At 43.7% G+C, this 23,728-nt stretch overlaps 2 protein-coding genes across 2 annotated transcripts; both read right to left on the reverse strand.

The window, feature by feature from the left end:
* Positions 1-1,477: 1,477 nt before the first annotated feature.
* On the reverse strand, positions 1,478-15,010 carry LOC116335975 (zinc finger protein OZF-like). The gene is made up of 2 exons (XM_031759768.2): positions 14,667-15,010; positions 1,478-5,009 (listed from the first exon to the last, which is right to left on the reverse strand). Exons 1-2 carry the CDS (start codon positions 14,815-14,817, stop codon positions 3,550-3,552), a joined length of 1,611 nt encoding a protein of 536 aa, XP_031615628.2. The 5' UTR covers positions 14,818-15,010; the 3' UTR covers positions 1,478-3,549.
* A 255-nt stretch (positions 15,011-15,265) lies between these two features.
* On the reverse strand, positions 15,266-23,304 carry LOC116335976 (zinc finger protein 2 homolog). The gene is made up of 6 exons (XM_039601711.1): positions 22,748-23,304; positions 21,922-22,254; positions 20,992-21,222; positions 19,416-20,474; positions 18,192-18,461; positions 15,266-17,047 (listed from the first exon to the last, which is right to left on the reverse strand). The coding sequence occupies exons 2-6, from the start codon at positions 22,091-22,093 to the stop codon at positions 16,521-16,523; spliced, it is 2,259 nt and encodes a 752-aa protein (XP_039457645.1). The 5' UTR covers positions 22,094-22,254; positions 22,748-23,304; the 3' UTR covers positions 15,266-16,520.
* Between the last annotated feature and the right edge of the window lie 424 nt (positions 23,305-23,728).

Consider the following 23,728-nt stretch of genomic DNA (forward strand, 5'->3'; position numbering starts at 1 on the left):
AACCCCACCAATGACTCACTTCCTTATAAACCATTAAATCAGGCACTGAAGCAGCCACGTGCCGAATGGTCACTGATCACGTGACTCTGTTCAGATGAACCAAGCCTCGGCACAGTGTTTCTGAAGCAGCGCTTTGATTTTTTTAAACTTCAGCTTCAAACGTTTAATTATCAACACGTTCAGTTCCAAATATTAAATTTTTTTTTTTTAATTCTCTGATTTATCTACCTGTGAGAGTTCAGACCTGAATGGCCTGAATAAAAAGTTTTTCCACAGCAGTCCAGAAAATTCTGGAATACCTCAGCTGGAAATCCCAGAAATGATGGATAGTCAGTGTAAATGCTTCCCATTAGGAGAGGACCAGAACATCTGTGCTGGGAGGAAGTGTCTGTGAGGCATTCTTTATTTTAAGCCCCTCAGGTTCTCTGGATAAAAACCCTTTTTGTTTGTGTTTGTGTGTGTGTGTGTGTGTGCGCTGAGGCCCGGGATCGAGCCTGTTTTTGGAACTGTGTCCACATCTGAGAGAAAATCTGCCCACAGACTCATCAGGTGTTTGCTCCTCCTTCCACTCCTGGTTTTCCTCAAACTGTCATGACATAGTGCATTATGGGACATAAAATCGGTTGCCATGGTGACCTGCTGCATTATGAACTGTCACAACTGCACACTTGACCAGAAGGGGACCCCTCAGGGAAACGGCGTCAGGTTTTTCCAGTTTCCCATGAGGAAGCAGCAACAGGGACCCAAGATCTCTGACTCACGAGGTGGTGGTGTGCGGCCTGGGTGGAGGCTGTGAGGTGGAAAAACCTCACCTTCAGAGACATCTCCATAAACATGTTGGTGCGTGAGGTAGAGTAAAATCTGTCCAGAATCTAGTAATCGTCCGGGCCGCGGCCCGCCTATTGGTCACCTCAGCTAAAATGTATTTGCGAATCCCTGATAGGTCAGCCAGCCACATCCTTCGTTTCCACTGGCAGTTATTTGCTTCACTCACCTGAGATTTGAGAGCGGTTTAACTCTGCGCTCGTACACCTGCTGCTTTAGTCATGAATTTGATCAACGGCCTGTAGTCGTTACGCTGCTTCAGATCATAGCTCTGGGATAACCGATGGATTGCTCCTCCTCACCTGACGCGCTCCCTTTGGAAACTCATCTGAAAACTGGATAGTAGCCTGAGACCCGGCCATCATCAGCTCTCATCGCCGGATGAGCCGCTGCAGGAAGTTTAGCTGTTCTGAAACAGAAGTTTGACGTGTGCTGTGAAACCCCCGATATACACACACACACACACACACACACACACACACACGAAGCATCTGGAGGTGCAGGAGAGGAATCAGCTCTGGCTTGTGATTTGAGGTGTCTGATGACACCCATTTTACTGTACACACACACACACACACACACACACACACACACACACACACACACACACACACAGTGTAAGCAGCAGTGAAATAAATGTTATCAGGTTTCTTTGACAACATTTTATTTCTACAGGTTCATTTACAGCAGTGAGCGATACAGTGAAAAGACTGTAATCATAAAATAGACAAAAATATAAACTAAGAAAAAAAATTCTACTAAAATTGACCAAACTCAGGAAGTGTTTTCATGGAAGCACACTGCATTAAAAGAGACTCTTTGGAAACATACACTTAAAATAATGAGAAAACTATCGTAATATTAGACACTACACTAACGGTGCGGGAGCTGGAACACTTCCTGTAAATCCAGCCGCACAAAGTAAAGACAAACGTAACGCATAAACATGCAAACAAAGACAAAGTAAGATGGAACTTCTGCTCAGCTCGGGCCAGTTTTATGAATAGAGCAAGTTCCAGAGTTGGGGAGTAATGGAATACATTTAAAATACAAAATATGAGTAACTTATTCTGTTACAGTTACCATTTAAAAAGGTGATAATTAGAAAACTGTTACTTTGTTGAAATAAATGGATTACATATGTTTCATATGTTCGGCTGTCCCCTCTCTAATTTTGGTAATTAAACGCATTGTCGGAAACCCAAAGAAACACACAATAAGAGGCTCTAATGTAAACGTCCTGTTAATGTTGGTGGCGTCAGTTACACAATGAACCCGGAGCCAGCACAACAGAGACAACAGTGCACCGGCAGGAATGCATTTCTTACTTGGAAACTCCGACACTACTTCATATTTAGAGAAGAAAGGCATGAAATCTGAACGTGCAATGCAAACTCTGTTTTTCAGCAACCAAGATGCTCTCAGCGTCAAGACTCCAACCTAAAGAAACATCTGGAAGTAAGCTCTTTTTTGAAAACTAACATTAGCCTACTGCAGCTACCTTGTTTTAGTTGTGGTAGCTACCTGGGTTACGTGCCACTTCAGTATCTTCGATTTTACTACTGCTGTGTGATTTATTACTATTACTAAAGGCTATTCGCCACCGAGCTAATACTGTTAGCTGGCGTTAGCTGAGGTTAGTTCATAGACTGCAGACTGTTAGACTTGATGGAAAGCATTAACAGCCTGCTAGGTGCAAATAATCATGTGCAGATCCTAAAGCAGTCTATGAACTAACCTCAGCTAACGCCAGCTAACAATATTAGCTCAGTGGCAAGTAGCCTTCAGTAATAGTAATAAATCACACAGTACATCCATGTAGTTGTAAAAAGCATGAGAATATATTAAGTAATCTAAAGTATTCAGAAAATGTTACTGACATTAATTAATTTAACGAAATATGTTACAAACTACATTTTGGGGTATGTATTATGTAATCTGTAGTGGAATACATTTTAAAAGTAACCCTCCCAACACTGCCAAGTTCACATTAACAGTCATCTCAAAGTGCTTTATGGGTAAGGTTCACATCCCAGAATAAGGTCTGCTGACTTTTGCTTTTAATGATTAAAAAACAATTAGGATTAAACCACTTTTTATTTTAACTGTGTGTGTGTGTGTGTGTGTGTGTGTGTGTGTGTGTGTGTGTGTGTGTGTGTGTGTAACTCACTATACAGTCAGTAAAAAGACATTTTAAGTTCAACAACTGGCCATTACTGATCTAAGTAATTGTGATTATGATTATCTCTATAACAGTAGTCTTAACTACACTCTTAAAGAGAGCCAATCAGACACATGGAGCACTGAGGGGAGGAAGAACTCCCTTCTAACAGGAAGAAACCTCCAACAGGACCAAGCCCAGCGAGGGGCAGCCTGCACAACTGGCAAGGAGGGTGACGAGAAAAAGAAGAGCGATAAGAAAAAGTAAAAGCCTTAATATGTTGTAACATTAACTTCTTTTTCTCATGTTTACAGCACAAAAGTGAACAAAAGAGAAGATGTAAGGCATAATTTTTCAAAATATGCAACGCATTTCTGTAAAAATCAAAACTTACAGCCTGGACAAATCTGACAGCCTCACCGTCGGCTCCGAAAGATCAAATCATGATTCATTTGATCCATCGAGTACTTTGTCACATACAATAAACTACAGAGCTCTGAGAGTTCCTCTGTTAACCTATATTATTTTCCTAAGCTTCACTTGAAGATAATCCCAGAGATGTTTCAGGACGACGATGTCTCGCCTGTATGAGTTCGCATGTGGCGCCACAAATGACTGCTTTGAACAAAGCTTTTCTCACACATTTGGCAAGAATACCGCTTCTCACCTGTGTGAGATCTCATGTGGGAAGTCAAATGATGCCTTTGACTGAAAGTTTTGTCACACGTTTTGCACGAGTATGGCTTCTCACCAGTGTGAGTTCTTAAATGTACAGTCAAGTGACCACTGCGACTGAATGTTTTCCCACATATTTCACAGGAATACGGCTTCTCACCTGTATGAACTGAGGTGTGACTTTTAAAGGTCGATAAGACAGAAAATGCTTTCCCACAGATGTTACAAACATATGGTTTCTCACCTGTGTGAGTTCTCATGTGACACTTCAACGTTGACGCATCAATAAATCTTTTCTCACATACCTCGCAAGGATAAGGTTTCTCACCTGTGTGAATTCTCATGTGAGTGGTTAAGTGCACTTTTCGAATGAAACGCTTCCCACATGTTTCACAGGAATAGGGTTTCTTACCGGTGTGAATTATCATGTGAAATTTTAGCCTTGATGCATTTATAAATGTTTTCCCACATGTGTAACAGGGATAAGGTTTCTCACCTGTGTGCGTTTTCAGGTGGGCATTGAAGTGGCCCCTTCGATTGAAACCTTTCCCACAGGTTTCACAAGAAAACATCTTCTTACTTGCGTGAGTTCTCATGTGGGCATTAAAATTACCAACTCGATTGAAACTTTTCCCGCATGTTTCACATGTGTATGGTTTCTCACCTGTGTGAATTCTCACGTGGTCCACCAAATTGCATCGATGGTTAAAACCTTTCCCACACGTTTCACAAGAATAGGGCTTCTTACCAGTGTGGTTTCTCATGTGGGCATTAAAATTACCAACTCTGTTGAAACTTTTCCCGCATGTTTCACATGTGTATGGCTTCTCACCAGTGTGAATTCTCATGTGGTCCACCAAATTACATCTGTGAGCGAAACCTTTCCCACATATTTTGCAACAGTATCTCTTGTCAACTGTCTGAATTCTTTCAAGATATTTCATTGTGTAAATACGATAGTACTTCTTCCCATTTTCAGTGTCAGGGCTCTGAGGGGAGAGCAGAACATTGTTTGGTCCTCCTTCACTGCAGCCATCTTCCTCGTGAACAGGAGTCACTGTAAAGGTATCAGTCTCCTCCTTCAGCACAACCTGCTCTCCGTCCTGACTGGTGCAGGGTTCCTTCCCTTCTTCTTTAATCTGTGAAGATTCTGGGTCCTCTGGACTGGTGCTAACTTCTTCCTCCTCCTCCTTTATCTGTGGAGGCTGGGGGTTCTCCTGACTGGTGCAGAGTTCCTCCTGTTCCTCTTTAATCTGTGGATGCTGTGGTTCATCCTGGTCCACACCTGAGGGTCTCTCCTGGTCAGTAAGAATTTCCTCCTCTCCATTTTCACGTTGCTGTGGGAGGTCTGGAGGAACAAAGGCAATACGTTACTACACAAGTGAAATCTGAAGTGTGCCAAATAATTTGGGCGACACATTTTCAGTCAGAGCAGACCTCAAAGCGACTAACGGCAGATCAAACGTTAGCTGGCTTCCTAACTTCATCACAGAGCATCAACCATCAGAGAGACGGGTTTTATCTCGCACATCTTTTGGAGAGAAAAAGGCTGAAGAAGCATGAGTCTGTTACACTGCCATTACGATTGCTTACAGGCAAACACTCTCTGTCACTTTACTCATAGATATCTGTTGGTTTCCTGTCATTTAAATCTCCAAGTTCAGTGTGCCGATGCAACAGCTCACTTCTAAATTTTGAAGCAAAACGCCTCGCAGCTTTAAGAAACGCGCCCCGTTATATTGTTGCGTGAGGCTTGATGGGGAATAGTGTGCTATGACTTTCGGTGGTGATTCGTCACACGATTTTCACAAAATCCAAAAAACACAGAAATTTTCCCGATTCATTTGAATTGGGGAGCGTCCGAAAAAAGGGCACCAACCCAGGCCACTTTGGGGCCCTACCACTCAGCCATACTTTATCACAGAAACACCATTCAAACTTTCTACCGGTCACAAGACTTTGGACTTTTATCAACTAAATCCGTGTTTTGACATCTTTTATGGTTTTTTCACAAAAGCAGTTTTAAGTTTTATCTATGATTTGATTTTTCAAGGAATTCTGTTGCCACCGGATGATGTCATCACCTGCTCTAAAAACTGAGTCTGGAGAACAATGTGAAAAAAATGTCTTTCTCTTTATTTCACACATAAAACTTTTGCCCTACACGGACCATATGTACATCACAGGATAGCCGTGGCAGGAAGCAGTGTCATTCTCATTGAGATGGGATTTATGCATCTCTCAGAAATGCCATTGAAGCGGAGCCTCCTCCCTGTCTCTCCCTTAGAGAACAATCTTAAAACAGCTCCCAAATCTCGGCTGAAACTCAGAATCGGAGGGTGTCTTTACACCGTCACCACGTTCATATAATAAAATCTACAAACATGAAAACTGTATCTTGTAGACTGGAAGTTGCTGCTGCTCACAGTGAAAGGATTTCTCCAATAAAACTTGGAGTTTTCTCTTGTGAAGTATTTGTTGCAGAGCCACATTTCTGTTTGCCGGGCTGACAACTGACCGGGCAGTAGCATAGGCTAGTTCTAGTTTTAGTCATAACTCATATCAATATCAGCACCTCTAATGTTATTAAGTAGCTAAATATACAGAGACTTTGTGTTAATTAGAGATGTTTAGATAATCAATTTGCCACCAGCTAAGACAGGAAACTTCTTAGGAAAATTAAAATTTAACTTCATTTTAAATGATTATTTATGTTTTGTTTGTTTTTATAAATAATGGTGATTAACTATGAATTTTTGCCTGGGGGCCCAACAGACTACAATCACCACTGGAGGTTTTTGCTTTTAAATAACTACTCTCGCCACAAGGGGGCAGTAATGCAATGTTCCTTTTACTTTTAAAGCCCTTCAGGCCCTCAGAATAACAAATATTAACCCAGAAATTTGCATTTTAAAACCTGGGGGAATTTTTCCCCTTCACTGCTTGCAGATCTCTGGACGCATCTCTACTGAAACTCAAAAACCTATTACCGGTTCTACCCATTTCCTGACCGAGCTCTGGATCACGGGGGCCTCCCAATTTTATTAGTGCAAAACCCCCCCATCAATTTATTTTCACTTAAACAAGCAGCTGTTTTTATGTGCATTAAAGCTATATAAAAATTTAACAGTGGAAATGCAAAGTCCTTGCTGACAGTTTAACCAAAAGGCATTTCCAGTGGAAATTGGCCGACAAATCCTGAGAATAGGGCTGTGCGATATGACCAAAATCTCATATCCCGATATAAGAATTCTATCGTCCCGATAACGATATAAATCACAAAAATGTAACATTTTCTGTAAATTCTGTGAATCTCGGGCAGCTCGTCTTGCGGGAAGTGTTTCCAGCTGGGCGTCGTGTACCTGGAGTCGAGTGTTTTAACCGATGCATGAAACGATACATTTTTAGACATAAGTTGTAACGGCCGCCGTTTTCTTTGTGAGTATTTATTACACAGCGTGCTGCGGGGAAAAGCCTGTTCTAACGTTTGAGTCTAAGGTTTATTTTTTAGCACCTGAGGTCCGTTCTTCGTACCTCGCTAAGTAAGTTAGCTGGATTTGATTGTTGACGATTTCGCGTGATCTTGGATCATTCGGTTCTCCGAAGCTCATCCGGGACTTGCTGCCATAGCAACAGATCCGAAAGCGTAAACCTGCTCGGGAGCAGGCTTACTTTATGTAAACAGGATTAGATCGCGGCCACTCAGGTATGTCCGCTTCATTTATACGAAAGCAACAGCGATATTTCTCCACTGTTTGTCCATAAATAAATATTATCAATGTAACTAAAGATAATGCAGTATTTGATTCTTTCATTGATTCCATACAGATACATACAGGTCATTTCCTAAAAAAAGGGAAATGTACTATTAATCATGCTATGTCATGTATGTGATTATTTCAGATGTAATTCATATTTTAGAGTAGTAATAGTAAAACACTTCGTGTAATCAAGATGAGAGACCACGACTATAAAAGCGAAGGTGGATTTAGGAAGTCTGTCGCAGCCATGTCCTGTCCGTTTGTACGCGAGCAAGGAAGGTGCAAGATTGATAAGGAGAGTTTTCAGAATTCAGCGTATATTGCGGGATAGACAAGATCCTTTAACTCAGCGCGACAGTGTGCTCATAGAGAGATATCGATTTTCCCGTGAGGGTATTATTTTCTCTCTCTCTCTCTCTCTCTCTCTCTCTCTTCTCATCTTCTTTTGCGCATGCGGGCCGCTTTGAGCGTTCACACTAGAGCATGTTTGCTGTCGCATTTTATTTGTAGTGTGAACAAGCAGACAAAAAAAATCGGATTTGATCAAAAAAATCGGAATTGAGCATTAAGACCTGTAGTGTGAACGTAGCCTTTGTGGGTCCTGTTGTGGCTCTAATGTGGAAGAGGATATGATGTAATATAATATAATGTGGTATAATATCACATGATATAATGTAATATCATGGATCACTTACGAGTTTAATTTGTCAGCAACTTTCTGCCAGCCCTCTCTCCTTGCTTTTGCAGCCTTTGCAGTGTTCCCCTGCGTTTTAATTAGACTCTGAAACTCCTGAAATCCCTCAATCAAGAGTTCTTGGTCTGCTGCCGTGAAATACTGAGCGCGCTCCTTCGACATCTTCGCCGACCAATCACAGGGTTGCCGATCAATGTTTCTACTATCGATGCGTAGCCCCTTTTAAGCCACCCAGTGATCTCAGATTACTTCATCCAGCTATACTAATCGTCAACAACAGGTGTGTTCGGAGAACCGGATTAGCGAGCTCAAAGTTAGTGCAATGATTTGATCTTGGATGTAGTAAGCGAGGTACAAAGAACGGACCCCTGGTGGCTCTTTTTTACTTCTCATCCGTAAATAATCTGCTCTTTCACGTGATTCAGTTTATTTTGAAAAGTCTCAACAGGATCTTGAGCTTTATTGTGAAAGGTTTATGTGGAACATAAACAAGCGGACACGCGATGCTGTTACCGTCGTTGTTGCTAACCACAATGCATAAAAACAGGCGCTTGTCTGTCTGTAGTGTGGTTATATTAAATATAAGAGAGAGAGAGAACTTTAAGAAATTAATATAGCCACTACAGTGACCATCGAAATGATGAAAAAATATTGCCGTAAACAGTTTATTTTGAGACACCACGAAACAAACAATAGCGTAAAGTGAAATGATAGACGTTTTTATATCGTCGTCCGATATATATCGTTATCCGGTTGTTCAGTCTGACGTCACTGGCCGTGTCTGGGCCTAAACTCCGCTGCAGGTTCATATATCAAACGATCACTGTGGCATTACGGAGAGTTGAAAAACTGTCTAAAGTCTTTCATCTTTAATAAAATGATCAGCGTTGTGCTCTACCAGGTGTAACAATTGAGTTTAACATCCAGGCATCCATGAAAATGGAATTTATGACATTTAACGGCGTTAGAAGTTAGCAGGAAGTTAGCTCGCTAGCTTCTATCTAAATACAATATAGCATGTCGTCAAAGGAGTTTGCAAAGAAAAGCGTCTGGACTTCTTTGAGTTGCTTGAAGACGTTTCACCTCTCATCCGAGAAGCTTCTTCAGTTCTAAGGTCAAATGGCGAGAGTCCCAGATTAAAACCCAGTGGGAGTATCCCCAAGGAGGACAAAGGACCCCTGGTGATCCTCTAATCACATGCGCCAAGGTGTGGCGGGTGTGGGACCTAATCAGCCAAGGTTTCGGGTGAGCTCATTGTGAAACCTGGCCCCACCTTGTCATGTGAATTCCTGAGGTCAGATGGCCCAGGATGTGAGTGGGCGTTAAGGCGTCTGGGAGGAACTCAAAACTGGATTATAGATGGCAGACAGTTGGTGTCGTAAACCACCGCCTCTGTTCAAAGATGGTCGCTCACAGTGGACATAGATGGCCTCTTTCACTCCTCTTTCAAACCATCTGTCCTCTCTGTCCAATATGTGAACATTGGCATCCTCGAAAGAGTGACCTTTATCCTTAAGATGCAGATGGACTGCTGAGTCTTGTCCTGTGGAGGTGGCTCTTCTATGTTGTGCCATGCGCTTGTGAAGTGGCTGTTTGGTCTCTCCAATGTAGAGGTCCGGGCATTCCTCGCTGCACTGTACAGCATACACCACGTTGTTCAGTCTGTGTTTTGGAGTTTTGTCTTTCGGGTGAACCAGTTTGTGTCTGAGTGTGTTGCTGGGTCTGAAGTACACTGGGATGTCGTGCTTGGAGAAAACTCTCCTGAGTTTCTCTGATACACCGGCTACATAGGGGATGACAACGTTGTTGCGTCTGTCTTTCTTATCCTCCCTCGCTGGTGTCTGATCTTCTTTTCTGTGCCTCTTTGCTGACTTTATGAGCGCCCAGTTAGGATAACCACATGTTTTCAGTGCTTCCTTTACATGTGTGTGTTCCTTCTTTTTCCCTCAGGCTTAGAGGGAACATGTTCTGCCGGTGGTGTAGGGTCCTAATTACTCCAAGTTTGTGTTCCAGAGGGTGATGGGAGTCAAAGAGGAGGTACTGGTCCGTGTGTGTGGGCTTCCGATAAACTTCAATGTTGAGGTTGCCATTCTCTTCAATGTGCTGGCGCAGTCCAGGAAAAGGCAAACAGTTATCCTTTGTGTCTTCCCTGGTGAACTTGATGTTTTATCCGCGGCGTTAATGCGCAGTGAAGGATTCCACTTCTTGTGTCTTGATTTTGACCCAGGTGTCATCTACATATCTGTACCAGTGGCTGGGTACTCTCCCTTTAAAAGAGCCAAGAGCCTTTCTTTCCACTTCCTCCATGTAAAGCTCTTGGCTCTTTTAAAGGAGAGTACCCAGCCACTGGTACAGATATGTAGATGACACCTGGGTCAAAATCAAGACACAAGAAGTGGAATCCTTCACTGCGCACATTAACGCCGTGGATAAAAACATCAAGTTCACCAGGGAAGACACAAAGGATAACTGTTTGCCTTTCCTGGACTGCGCTGTGCACATTGAAGAGAATGGCAACCTCAACATTGAAGTTTACCGAAGCCCACACACACGGACCAGTACCTCCTCTTTGACTCCCATCACCCTCTGGAACACAAACTTGGAGTAATTAGGACCCTACACCACCGGGCAGAACATGTTCCTCTAAGCCTGAAGGGATAAAGAAGGAACACACACATGTAAAGGAAGCACTGAAAACATGCGGTTATCCTAACTGGGCGTTCATAAAGTCAGCAAAGAGGCACAGAAAAGAAGATCAGACACCAGCGAGGGAGGATAAGAAAGACAGACGCAACAACGTTGTCATCCCCTATGTAGCCGGGTGTATCAGAGAAACTCAGGAGAGTTTTCTCCAAGCACGACATCCCAGTGTACTTCAGACCCAGCAACACACTCAGACACAAACTGGTTCACCCGAAAGACAAAACTCCAAAACACAGACTGAACAACGTGGTGTATGCTGTACAGTGCAGCGAGGAATGCCCAGACCTCTACATTGGAGAGACCAAACAGCCACTTCACAAGCCCATGGCACAGCATAGAAGAGCCACCTCCACAGGACAAGACTCAGCAGTCCATCTGCATCTTAAGGATAAAGGTCACTCTTTCGAGGATGCCAATGTTCACATATTGGACAGAGAGGACAGATGGTTTGAAAGAGGAGTGAAAGAGGCCATCTATGTCCACTGTGAGCGACCATCTTTGAACAGAGGCGGTGGTTTACGACACCAACTGTCTGCCATCTATTATCCAGTTTTGAGTTCCCTCCCCAGACGCCTTAATGCCCACTCACATCCTGGGCCATCTGACCTCAGGAATTCACATGACAAGGTGGGGCCAGGTTTCACAATGAGCTCACCCAAACCCTGGCTGATTGGTGGGTCCCACACCCGCCACACCTTGGCGCATGTGATTAGAGGATCACCAGGGGTCCTTGTCCCTCCTTGGGGACACTCCCACTGGGTTTTAATCTGGGACTCTCGACCATTTGACCTTAGAACTGAAGAAGCTTCTCGGATGAGAGGTGAAATGTCTTCAAGCAACTTAAAGAAGTCCAGACGCTTTTCTTTGCAAACTCCTTTGACTACGATGACCTGGATGAATGAGAACCTTCACAGAAATATAGCATGTCCTGACTGCGGGGTTTTGGAAACAAATTCAAATGTACAGCTCTGTTATCACTTCCAACATAAATGAAGACAGAAAACTAAACAGCAGTGACGTTTGTAGGGTTACTGAAGTTTGGCTAGCTGGTATATAATGATGTGCTACGTGACCGCTAGCGACACAGCTATGTTAGCATAATATAAACAAGCTAACTTTTTTTCCACTCGATAAAAGTTAACGTGAGTTTTCTCGGTGGTCAGGAACAAATGTAATCGCATGGCAGGATGATGTAAAAGGACTAAACTTCAGCCAGGAGAACAAGTGAGATAATCCATCCACAATACGAGGTTAGTCATTCATATACTGCTGCATGGGCTGTGCTGTAGTTACATCGTAAGGTTTTAAAAACTGAGCTTAAATAAATGATTAGCGGTAATAAAAGCCGAGGGAGGTCAACGGTGATCACTGACTGTTTTATGAGCTTTTTGAGATTAAATAGAAGAAAATACAAAACATTAAACATGTTAACAACACAAAAGCCATATTAAACGCAGACTGCTTTAGGCCTGGAAGTAGGATTCGTCACGTCATCACTGAACAACCGGATATCGAACAGCCTTACCTGAGAACCATGTATAATATCCACAAAGGGTAAAAAGAGGTGCTTTGCAACATGAAACTGCAGTAAAAAACAGATAAGTCAAACTTTACTTCACTCATTCTTCTTGCTTCCTCCACTTCTGTACCATTGACTCATTAATGCTGAATTCTCTCACAGCTGCTCTATTCCCATGTTCTACTGCATGACTGACAGCCTTGAGTTTAAAATCCGCTTCATACACATGTCTCTTAACAGGAGCCATTTTGGGATCCTTATACACACACAATACGGTAATATTATGTTGAAGCACAGTATGTATCACTCTGCGAGGCTCCTGACTACGATAGCCGTAATGCTCCGACAATCCACCGAGCGGTGCGGCTTCATAGCTTACCAAAGTCGTACTAAAACATGTTTGACAGATTTCTGAGCGCCGGACAAAAACCAAACCAGTTTCACACCAATGACGTTGCAGCATTTTTACAAACCAATTCTGGTTCATCTGTTTCATTCAACGATCCGCTTTCGCCCTTCTCATTCTCCGCCGCTGTCAGGCTTTTTCCGCCATGTGCGTATGAAAACAAAGGCACTGCGCATGTGCATTTTACCCATATTCTACTGCGATATTTCATTTTTTATCATTGCCTAACATTATACCGGTATTACCGTGAACAGTATGATATGGCCCAGCCCTACAAAGGAGGTCTGAAAAAGAGAAAATATCCCGAGAGCAGAAGTTCTCTGAGAGGAAGTACCTTCTTTATGTCAGGAGAATGGCAGAACTCTGAGCTGACAGGACGACAGCAGTAACTAAAATCGCTGCTCGTCACATCCAAAGTGCGCAGAAGAGCATCTCTGAATGGGTGGCATGCTAAAGCCTGAAACAGAAGACCACACCGGGTACCACTGCTGTCAGTCCGAACAAGACACTGAGACTATAGTTTTCACAGACTCACTCAAACTAAAACACAAGAAGGAAAAACGTTTCCGGGTGTGATCAGTCTCGAGGTCAGAGTAACCATGGAAACATGGATCCATCCTGCCGGCATTGGCAGCTCAGCCTGCCGCTGGTGTGACACTGCTGGGAAATCAAGACGACTATTACTGTTCTGCATCTCTGTATCAGTGAGAGGATGAATAGAAACATTGACCTCAAATCGTTTTCTGACTTTAAAACCACAATTCTAGACAGGTGGAGGCTCCACCAGCTGTTCAGATAACACACCACCTCCATCTTCCATTAATACTATTCTCACACCGCTTTAATTCAGCTGTGATTTTAGGTTTTCGTTATGGACAGAACCTTTTTCTTCGTGAAGACGTGACTCTGTTTTCCTTGGGCCTCACAGGACAGCCTCTACAAACATGTGATGTCACAGACGTGATGCATTACAAAAGCTGCAGCACTGATATCAATCCATGAAACACAGATAAGGACACAGTCGTCTGCAGAATAATTCCTTTGACTTTGATTGTTTAGTTTACCAGTAATAGTAAAATAATGCAGATCTAAAGGTTCATCCAGCACTAGTCATTGTCAGCCAACAGTAAATATTTTAACTGGTAGTTTAACTAGTATTAGTTTTATATTTTAACTGTAGAAGTAATAAATTTCAGGTTCTTCAGGCAGGGAGGAGTGCAGCGAGCTGTCAGCATATTTATCAGAATAAAACAGCAGCATGTTTATAAGCTGGTTTATCTTGTTCGACGGTGGAAGAAGATTTTATCCTCTGTAACAGTCACTGCATTACACTGATATGATATCAGAGCGACAATGAGTGAGAACAGCATCACAGTTTGGATGTAATAGCAACAGAAACTTGCTCTTTCTAAAAATACAAAATGCTGTTTTTGCTCAACTTTCAGCTTTAGTGTGTGAAATCATCCAGCTTTTAGATTCTTAAAGAACAGGATGTGCCTCGTGTCTGAGAAGCTGTTAGACTTCCTACCAGGAGAGGTCTGGTTTCTACAGACCTCCGAACCTGCTGTCAGACATCCTTCAGGAGCTCCATGTTCACGGAGATTTACCCTCAGACTGAAGAATCGAGCTCAGTGAAACTATTTACATTTTAAACCAGCTCTGCTATCGACCCGTCACACCTTCATGGACCCTTAAAGTAAACCACTGACAGCAGGGAAAAAGACTTTTACATCTTTACTGTAAACGCATAGCCCAGAGGCGCAGGTCTGACACCAAAGGGGGGCGAAAGCTGAGGATGACACCGGAAGTGACCCTGTGACTCTCGGCCATGTTGGCTCAGGCTGTCCGCGCGGACACCCGCGTGCCGGACCGCTGTGGCACAGCTCCTCGCTAGCTCTCCAGCACGTGCAGGTTTTACACACCTGTGCGGAGCAGCTTCCGCTCCAGCTGCCGCTGCCGCTCGAGCTCCTCCTCGTACTGCACGAAGGTTTTCTCCACCTCGCTGAAGATCTCCTCCGCGGCTGCCGTCAGCCTCCGCTGGATGAAGTCCTTCAGATACTCGAGAGTACACATGACTACTGCAGTAACCCGAGTACTGAGCTGGGGGAATACTGCACCGTCCTCCAGCTCGGTCCGCGCCTCAGGAGAGCAGCTGCTGCAAACCTGCTTCTTCTGCGCATGCGCCCAAAGGGTTCTTCCTCTCCCAGAGTTTCACAATAAAAGCCCTGTAAAGACGAAAAGCAACTCAGTGAAATATCTTAAAGAGACAGAAAAAAGGGAAAAATTAGGATTTCTGCACAAAATAATAATAAATAAAGAACCATATTTTCATATTTGTTCTGGTGTATTCCTTTTATTTGTAGGTCACCGCAAGAAAGAGAAAGTATGTACCCGACTGGAGCCTCAACACACATTAAATATATAAAACTTTAATAAAAGTGCAGTGTCCGTTTGAACTCCTTACAGTTCTCATGTTATTTATATTTAAAAGGAGCGCACTCAGGACAAAAGAGTCAAACCACTTTGTTCACTCCTTTATTTTACACACAAACCTTCACAATAAAGTTCATGAAATAATCAAAAATAAATTATTCTCAAATATCAAAATTCAGAATATGTGCTAAAATATGTCACCTCAGTAAAACTGTGGCTGTAAAGGACACTTACAGGTCACTCGTTCCACTCCCACCACAGCTCTTCTGCTGGGTTCAGGTGTGGATTCTGCTTGTGCCGTCGCAGACCTGAGCTGTGTGCTCTTTCTGTAGAGAGGAGGCTTTCTCCTGCAAATGTGATGTCATGAACTTTAACCTTTGACATGCTAACTGAAGCCTGTAGAGATGGAGATGTTGTTCCAGTTTCTCTGAGAGCTGGATGGATTGAATCTGCTGGGATTCTCCAGCAGAGAAGGACTGGGTGAGACAGGGAGGACTGGGGGAGAGAGGGAGGTCTGGGGGAGGCTAAAGATGGGCTCATTTACAACCACATGCCTGTCTAACTCTAGAAGGGAAGAGAAACTTGAGCTTAGGGGGCGATTGTGGCTCAAGAGTTGGCAGTTCGTCTTGTAATCGGAAGGTTGCCGCTTCGAGCCCCGGCTTGGACAGTCTCAGTCGTTGTGTCCTTGGACACTCCACCTACTACTGGGGATGATCAGGGGGCCCGGTGGCGCCAGTGTCTGGCAGCCTCGCCTCTGTCAGTGCGCCTGTGGCTACAATGTAGCTGCCATCACCAGTGTGTGAATGGGTGGATGACTAAATGTGTAAAGTGCTTTGGGGTCCTTGGGGACCAAGTAAAGCGCTATACAAATACAGGCCATTTACCATTTTAAAAACACCTGAGTGTGGCTGATGGATTATAATGTTGTTATTTACACACAGACTGAATAACCAAGAAAACATTCAAACACACGAGCCGCTCGCACTGCTCAGTCATTACACTCATTTATTTCCCAAAACACTAACTCTAACTCAGTGACAGATGTCAGTGATCCAATGTTCCACAGCAAGAAGAACCTGCTCCGAGAACTACAGAGAAGCAAACAGGCTAAAAGACGGGGCTCACACAGAGTCACTGAGACGTCATGAAAACATGAAGGGTTCACGTTTCCCTCAGACTGAAAACAGATTGTAACAGACTCGTTTCACATGACACTGCTGCTGAAGTGCGGTCCAGTCAACATGTCCTCGTGTTTTCTGCCCATCGGTGCTTCAGGACGACCACGTCTCAGCTGCGTGGTGCAGTAACGCTGACACAGTCACGGCTTCTCAGCCGTGTGGTTCTCACGTGGATTTCAAGGACATGCTATAACTTTTCTTCCACATATTGCAGCTCTGTGCAAAATGTGCTTTGTGCCTTTTAAGTGATGAGAATTCAGAGAACCTGGTCCCACAGGTCTTACAAACATACGGCTTCTCCCCTGTGTGAGACTTCATGTGGCGTAACAGATTACTGCCTCGATTGAAAGACTTCCCGCACGTTTCGCAGCAATAGGGCTTCTCACTCGTGTGGATTTTTGTGTGGGTCAATAAATTACTGCGCCGACTGAAAGACTTGCCACACGTTTGGCAACAAAACTGCTTCCTTCCTTCCTCACTTTCCTCAGCAGCAGTCACCATAAAGGTATCAGGCTCCTGCTTTAGTCCCAGCTGCTCTCCCTCCTGACTGCTGCACAGTTCCTCCTGTTCCTCTTTAATCTGTGGAGGTTCTGGTTCCTCCTGGTCCACACTGGAGCTCCTCTCCTGGTTCCAGAGCTGCTGCTCAGGAAGAACCTCCTCCTCCTCCTCACAGACATGCTGCTGTGGGACGTCTAAACAAAGATGCACAAGAAATAAGTTAATAGTGTGATGACAGTAAAACCCACAGAGATCCTGATGAGGAGAGCTCTGTGGTTCACTCACACATACACAACGTTCAGGAGGATCAAATTTAACATCCAGTTTTCAAATATGAGACATAAAAAAATGACTTCAAGAGATTCATAACTAAAACAAAGATTTCCCATTGGGGGAGCTGTTTCAGCTTTATTGGTGTATAACAAATCCAGCCATCCATTAAGTTCCTCTGATTCATCCAAGCCTGGGTCAGAGGGGCAGCAGTCTCAGCAGACCTCCCTGCAGAAGGTGAGGAGGAAACAGACACTGATGATCTGACAGCTCTGTCTCCCAGCAGGCCCGTGGACTGTGAACAACACCCCGAGACAGACTCCTCCCAGCCAGGAGAAGGTTCCTACGTGCTTATTGGATTCTACAACTAACGTTTCAAAACTGGAGGAGTCGGTTTTGTTGTGTGGAGGCAAAAACATAATGGTGTGATGTGGTGTGTATGTTATATTAGAAATGTGTTCGTTATTATTATTACTGCAGATTATATCAATAAGGACGCTGATTAAATATTGACGATAACCTGTGGTGAAGGGGCGGGACATGCGCACTTCTTCCTACTCCTTTCCTGTATGTATATTGTAAAGCTGTTTGTTTGTCTTTGCTAAATGAACTTCTGTATATTGTTTACATGTTCGAAATAAAGTGAACAAACAAACAAAGTTGCCAATAATTGATTTTGTACTGCTGACGGGAGCTGATCCAGCCAATCACCGATCGGCTCCAGAGCTCGAGCATCAGCTAGGTGTGTTCAGGTGAGCTGATGTTTGCCAACACTTCACCGTACAAAGTCTGCAGAAGAGCATCTCTGACTGCACAGCCTCCCTGTTGTTGCTGAGCTCAGATCATCAGACCGTTTCTGGCACCTGTGCAGCACATTCATGGGCGGAGCCAAGTCAGTGAGTCACAGATACACACCTGTGCTGCACACATTCCAAGTTTTACTACTGTTTACGTTCACTGCCGCCATCTTGGATGTGCGCTGGTGGGCTACATTCCAGTTTAAAATTCCGACTAACCTCGAACGCAGCACCGCTACCTGGATTTCCGGCACGTGCACGTTTTACACACCTGTGCGGAGCAGCTTCCGCTCCAGCTGCCGGTGACGCTCGAGCTCCTCCTCGTACTGCACGAAGGTTTTCTCCACCTCGCTGAAGATCTCCTCCGCGGCTGCCGTCAGCCTCCGCTGGATGAAGTCCTTCAGATACTCGAGAGTACACATGACTACTGCAGTAACCCGAGTACTGAGCTGGGGGAATACTGCACCGTCCTCCAGCTCGGTCCGCGCCTCAGGAGAGCAGCTGCTGCAAACCTGCTTCTTCTGCGCATGCGCCCAAAGGGCTTATTCGTGACCCAGAGTTTCACAATAAAACCCCTGTAAAGACGAAAACCAAATGTAAAGTCTAAAAGAGACAGAAGAGATTCGTGGCAGGTTGCAGGATTAAGATGAAAAAGTTTCTTCTTCCAAAGTTTTAAAGCAAAACCAAATAAAACCGCATCAAACAAATGTGAGGGATCAATAATGCTCATGAAATCAAGCTTTCAAGTCAATACAGGGATTTAAAGGCATCTCATTCATTCAGAAAAACTAAAAAAAAGTTTTATTTTATTTTTTTGAGTCAGCTCATCACGCGCTGTAAATCTACTGGTTCTGAAACAGATTATTTTTTTACTAAGAAGAAATCATTTGTCTTGTTTTTCTAACATTATCTAATAAAAGCGTTACACTTCACACTTTACTCATCAGATAAGCTCCGTTTTTATAAAGTACATCCATCCATGAACTAAAGAAATTATTTAAAAAATGCATTATTGCACAAAGGAGCAGTAAAAACAACAAAAACACATTTTCATATTTGTTCTTTATTCTTTTCATCTGTAGGGTACCATGCTGAAAAACACGCTGTACACCTGATATTTATACACCTGATGAAAATGTGTGTAATGCTTCAGTCGTTGAATCACATCTCAGTCGTCTGATTTAAACCCCGTTTGGTCCAGAGCTGTAGAGTCCAATAACACAGCAGTGGATCCACCCCATGATTCAGCTGAGAACACCTGCATGTCCGCTCCACAGACGAGCTGGTGGACAAAGAGAGCGGGAGAAAACTGATGGATTAAAACTAGTGCAGGCTAAAAATGAGCTCATGCTACAGCCACACAGAGATGAGCATGTGAGCCACAGCGACGGATGTCATGGTGCACAGCAAGAGGACGACCACGTCTCCGCTGCGTGGTACAGTAACACTGATACAGTCACGGCCTCTCAGCTGTGTGGTTTCTCAGAAGGATTTTAAAGAAGCTTTTCTTCCACATTTTGCAGCTCCTCCTCCGTGTGGACCACTTTGTGCCTTTTAAGTGATGATGAGTCAGCGAACCTGGTCCCACAGGTCTTACAAACATAAGGCTTCTCCCCTGTGTGAGACCTCATGTGGCGTAACAGATTACTGCCTCGACTGAAAGACTTCCCACACGTTTCGCAGGAATGAGGTCTGTCACTCATGTGGATTTTTGTGTGGGACAATAAATTACTGCGCCGATTGAAAGACTTGCCACACGTTGGGCAACAAAACGGTTTCTCACCTCTGTGAATTCTGCTGTGGACGTACAAATCAGTCCTTCGATTAAAACCTTTCCCACATGTTTGGCAAGAATACGGCTTCTCATCTGCGTGGATAAACATGTGCATGTTAAATGTTGACAATTTAAAAAATCTCTTCCCACAGATGTTGCACAGATAGGGCTTCTCGCCAGTGTGCACCCTTGTGTGGACCAGCAAAACAGACTTTTGAGCAAAACCTTTCCCACACGTTTTGCAGGAATACGGCTTCTGGCACGTGTGGACCGCGGCGTGCCGGGTAAGGGTCGATGAGGTCAAGCATCTTTTCCCACAGGTGTTACAAACATAGGGCTTATCACCTGTGTGTGTTCTCATGTGCACAGTCAGAGCATCCTTCTGAGAAAAACCTTTCCCACACATCTCACACGGATACGGCTTCTCGCCTGTGTGGATTCTCTGATGTCTTTGCATCCGGGATTTATACTTGAAGCCTTTTCCACAAACGTCACATGTTACAGATTTGCTGGCCGTGTCAGAGTGACGCTGGCTCTGAGAGTCATCTGCACCGAGACGTCTGCGATTTCTCGTTTTTGGCTTTGAACTGAAACTCACAGTTAATCCTAAGTCGACATCCTTGCTTCCTTTCTCACTGTCTTCCACCATGAAGGTCTCAGTCTCCTGCTTCACCTCCTGACAGAGCTCCTCCTGTTCCTCTTTAATCTGTGGAGGTTCTGGTTCCTCCTGGTCCACACTGGAGCTCCTCTCCTGGTCACAGAGCTGCTGCTGTGGGACGTCTAAACAAAGGTGCACAAGAAATAAGTTATTATTTCCACTTCTGCATAGAAGAAATAAAAATGTCCGATTGGTGAAGCTGAGAAGGAGATGAAGGTCTCAGGGCCAAACTTCATACTCATCATGATTTCATGATGTAAACTGGGACGACTGGGATGTTCAATGATTAAACTAATATTCTGTTGGTATGTTTGCATTTAGTCATAAGTCTGGTACAAACACCCGAGAATAAATTAGGCTGTGAACATTAATTAGATGACTTGTGCTCGGTGGCTCCACTGACAGAGATCACAGGTTTGAGACCAGGAAGATACAAATGCAGCCTCAGTGGACCACAGGCCTGTCTGCGCTTCCCGCTGATCCCAAGCCTGGATAAATGTGAGGGCAGCATCAGGAGGAACAGCTGGTAACATGTCACTGAATGAAAACATGGACTTTTCTGCTGAGACTAGATCCTGACTGAGATCCACAGGAGTCACACTCGGCTGTGGTTCACTGCAATGGTTTCATGCTACACACCTGTCCTTTGTGACTTCATCTGTGGCCTGCAGGTGACGTCCTCTTGTTCACGCTGAGGACTGCTCTCGTTCCAGATGATGATGTGTACACTCTCCTCCTTCACTACCAGCGGCTCTCCTTCCTGTTCCTCTTTAATCTGTGGAGGTTCTGGTTCCTCTTGGCCACAGAGCTGCTGCTCAGGGAGAACCTCCTCCTCCTCCTCCCCCCTACTGACATGTTGCTGTGGGACGTCTGCACCACAGGGAGAGAGGAAAACGTGAACATTTAAAACCGACACATTTAAAATGAGCTGACAAAGAAATTGACATTTTTCTCACTTTAAATATTTGTTTTCTGTTCTTTTGTGAATACAGTACAGATTTATGAGATTGGCACATCACTGGATTCAGTTTTTATTTGTCTGTATTTCACACAGCATCCTAACTGTCTCTACTGTAACTACCAGGACGGAGACGTGACAGAAGCAACCGTCACACAGGAAGTACTGCGTCACCGAACTCGCTGCAAACACAATGAATCACTTAAAAGGCACAAAGCACATTTTGCATAATGAACAACCGCGTGTCCTGTCCACCGTGACATCCCCACAGGCTGATTCTGTTCACCTGGACGTTTTCAGTGGGACAAACTTTTCATCATCATCAGGTGACTTCTTCAGTGGCAGCTGACTGCAGGTTTCCAAACAAACAGCACATCTGCACAATGACTGAAACCGTGACGTCAGTTTATGATCAGTAATATGCGAATTTTCCTGACCATCGATCAGCAACCACTGATCAACGACGTGACGTCAGTAATCTGTTAATGCCGTTTGCGTTCGCTGCTGTGTTTAGTGTAGCGTGACGCGTTTCTTCTGTTGTTTCTGAGGATTTTCTGTCACGAAGCCCGTGGAAATGTTTCTAGCTTTCCCACAGAGCTCCACACACTCACCTGTCCTGTGCAGCTTGATTTGGGGTTTCCAGGTGATATCCAGCAGTCTGCGCTGACGGTCGATCTCTTCCTCGTACTGGACGATCGTTTTTTCAAACTCCAAGAATATTTGTTCAGCAGCAGCAGTTAGTCGCTCGTTGATAAACTCTCTCAGATACTGAACTGAAGGCATTGTTACTGCCACAGCTCACACACTCGGCTCACACACAACAACACTTTTCATCGATTACTTCCGCCGAGTCTCTTCTTCGTCTGATGAATTTCCAGCAGCTTGTGGACTGTGAAATGTGGTGCTGCCCTCTACAGACTCGATCACTCGATCTGACTGAATGACTGAAGATTAAAATAAATAATAAGTAAAAATGAAGAAAATCAAAGAAAACCCTTTCACCAGTTTACAACAAAACAAACTAACAAGCAAGCAAATGTACAAAAAAGGGCAAGAAGCACGACAACAAAGTGCAAAAACAAACAAAATAATAATAATAATAATAATAATAATAATAATAATAATAATAATAATAATAATAATAATAATAATAATAATACGTTTTTATTTAAAAATGACCAAAAACGGTACATTTCTGGTATTTTAACAGTATAAAGAGTCAGGGGAAATTTTTCCAAATTTGTTTCTAATTTTAATTTTGAGTTAATGTTGAGTTCTTTGACTTTTACACTCTGTTCTGTTTCTTTGATTATCTCAGTGTTTTTGGTTCTGTGTGTGTGTGTGTGTGTGTGTGTGTGTGTGTGTGTGTGTGTGTGTGTGTGTGTGTGTGTGTGTGTGTGTGTGTGTGTGTGTGTGTGTGTGTGTGTGTACTCTCACATGTTCTTTCTCGTGCAGCCTGGATTATCTGAATGTAACTGTGCTTCTTCTTCTAGTGGTTCTGAGCTTCGGCTGCTTCAGGTCTTTCTGGTTGTTGGTTCAGGTCTTTGTGTGTGTCCCGGTCTGCTGGTTCATGTGTTTGTATTTGTGCTGCTGATCGTCCTCCTCCTGTCTCGGTCCCTCTGTGTTCATGTTAGGTTTAGTCTCCTCTGATTATTTCCTGTTTGACTTTGAAGTTTGATTTTCTTTCATGCAGTGTGTTGGTTTTACTTCCTTCCCTGTGATTTTCCTGATTGTTTTCACCTGTGGTTTAATGGGCTGTGTTTAAACAGCTCAGTCTGCAGTTGGCTTCTCTGCTGCCTGTTAAGCTCCACGTGTCTGATTCCTGTGTGGCGCTCATGTTTTAGATTATCATGTCTACATTTTTGGACTCTGCTGCAATATAAACACACAGATTTCAATTATAAAGGGCAGTTTGATTGAACAGGAGATTTATGTGATTGCAGCTGAAGAGTAAGGAAAACCTTGTGAAGCTTTAACAGGTATTTTAACTGGACTCACACTTAAACCTCACTCAGTCAGGCAGCTGAGGCCCTTTTACGAGGTCAAGTTTAAGCCCTTTAAATAAGCGGATATGCTTTGGAGTAAACTTAATGTGAATTAATTTGCTTTCATGTCGTGTTGTTTGCAAACAAATCATTTGATGCAAAACTGATGGTCGGGGTCATGTGATACATGTGATCTGTAACTGGACAAATGAAACTGACAGTAAGTAAAATGTTGCAGATGAGACTCTGAAGTCTGAACCGTGGGGATGTTTTACCTTTACTGTAACTGTCTTTACTTCTTTATTTGAGGTCTCTTCTTCCCTCTGCAGTAAAATAATCAAAGAGATCGAGAACTGTAGGAAGAAATGATCCTGTGATTATCTCCCTTTGTTCTGTTACCTGCTGATTAGTAAAGAAATGCTTCTTGGAAACA

The sequence above is a fragment of the Oreochromis aureus genome, linkage group 18 (genome assembly GCF_013358895.1).
Source record: "Oreochromis aureus strain Israel breed Guangdong linkage group 18, ZZ_aureus, whole genome shotgun sequence".
NCBI lineage: Eukaryota > Metazoa > Chordata > Actinopteri > Cichliformes > Cichlidae > Oreochromis > Oreochromis aureus.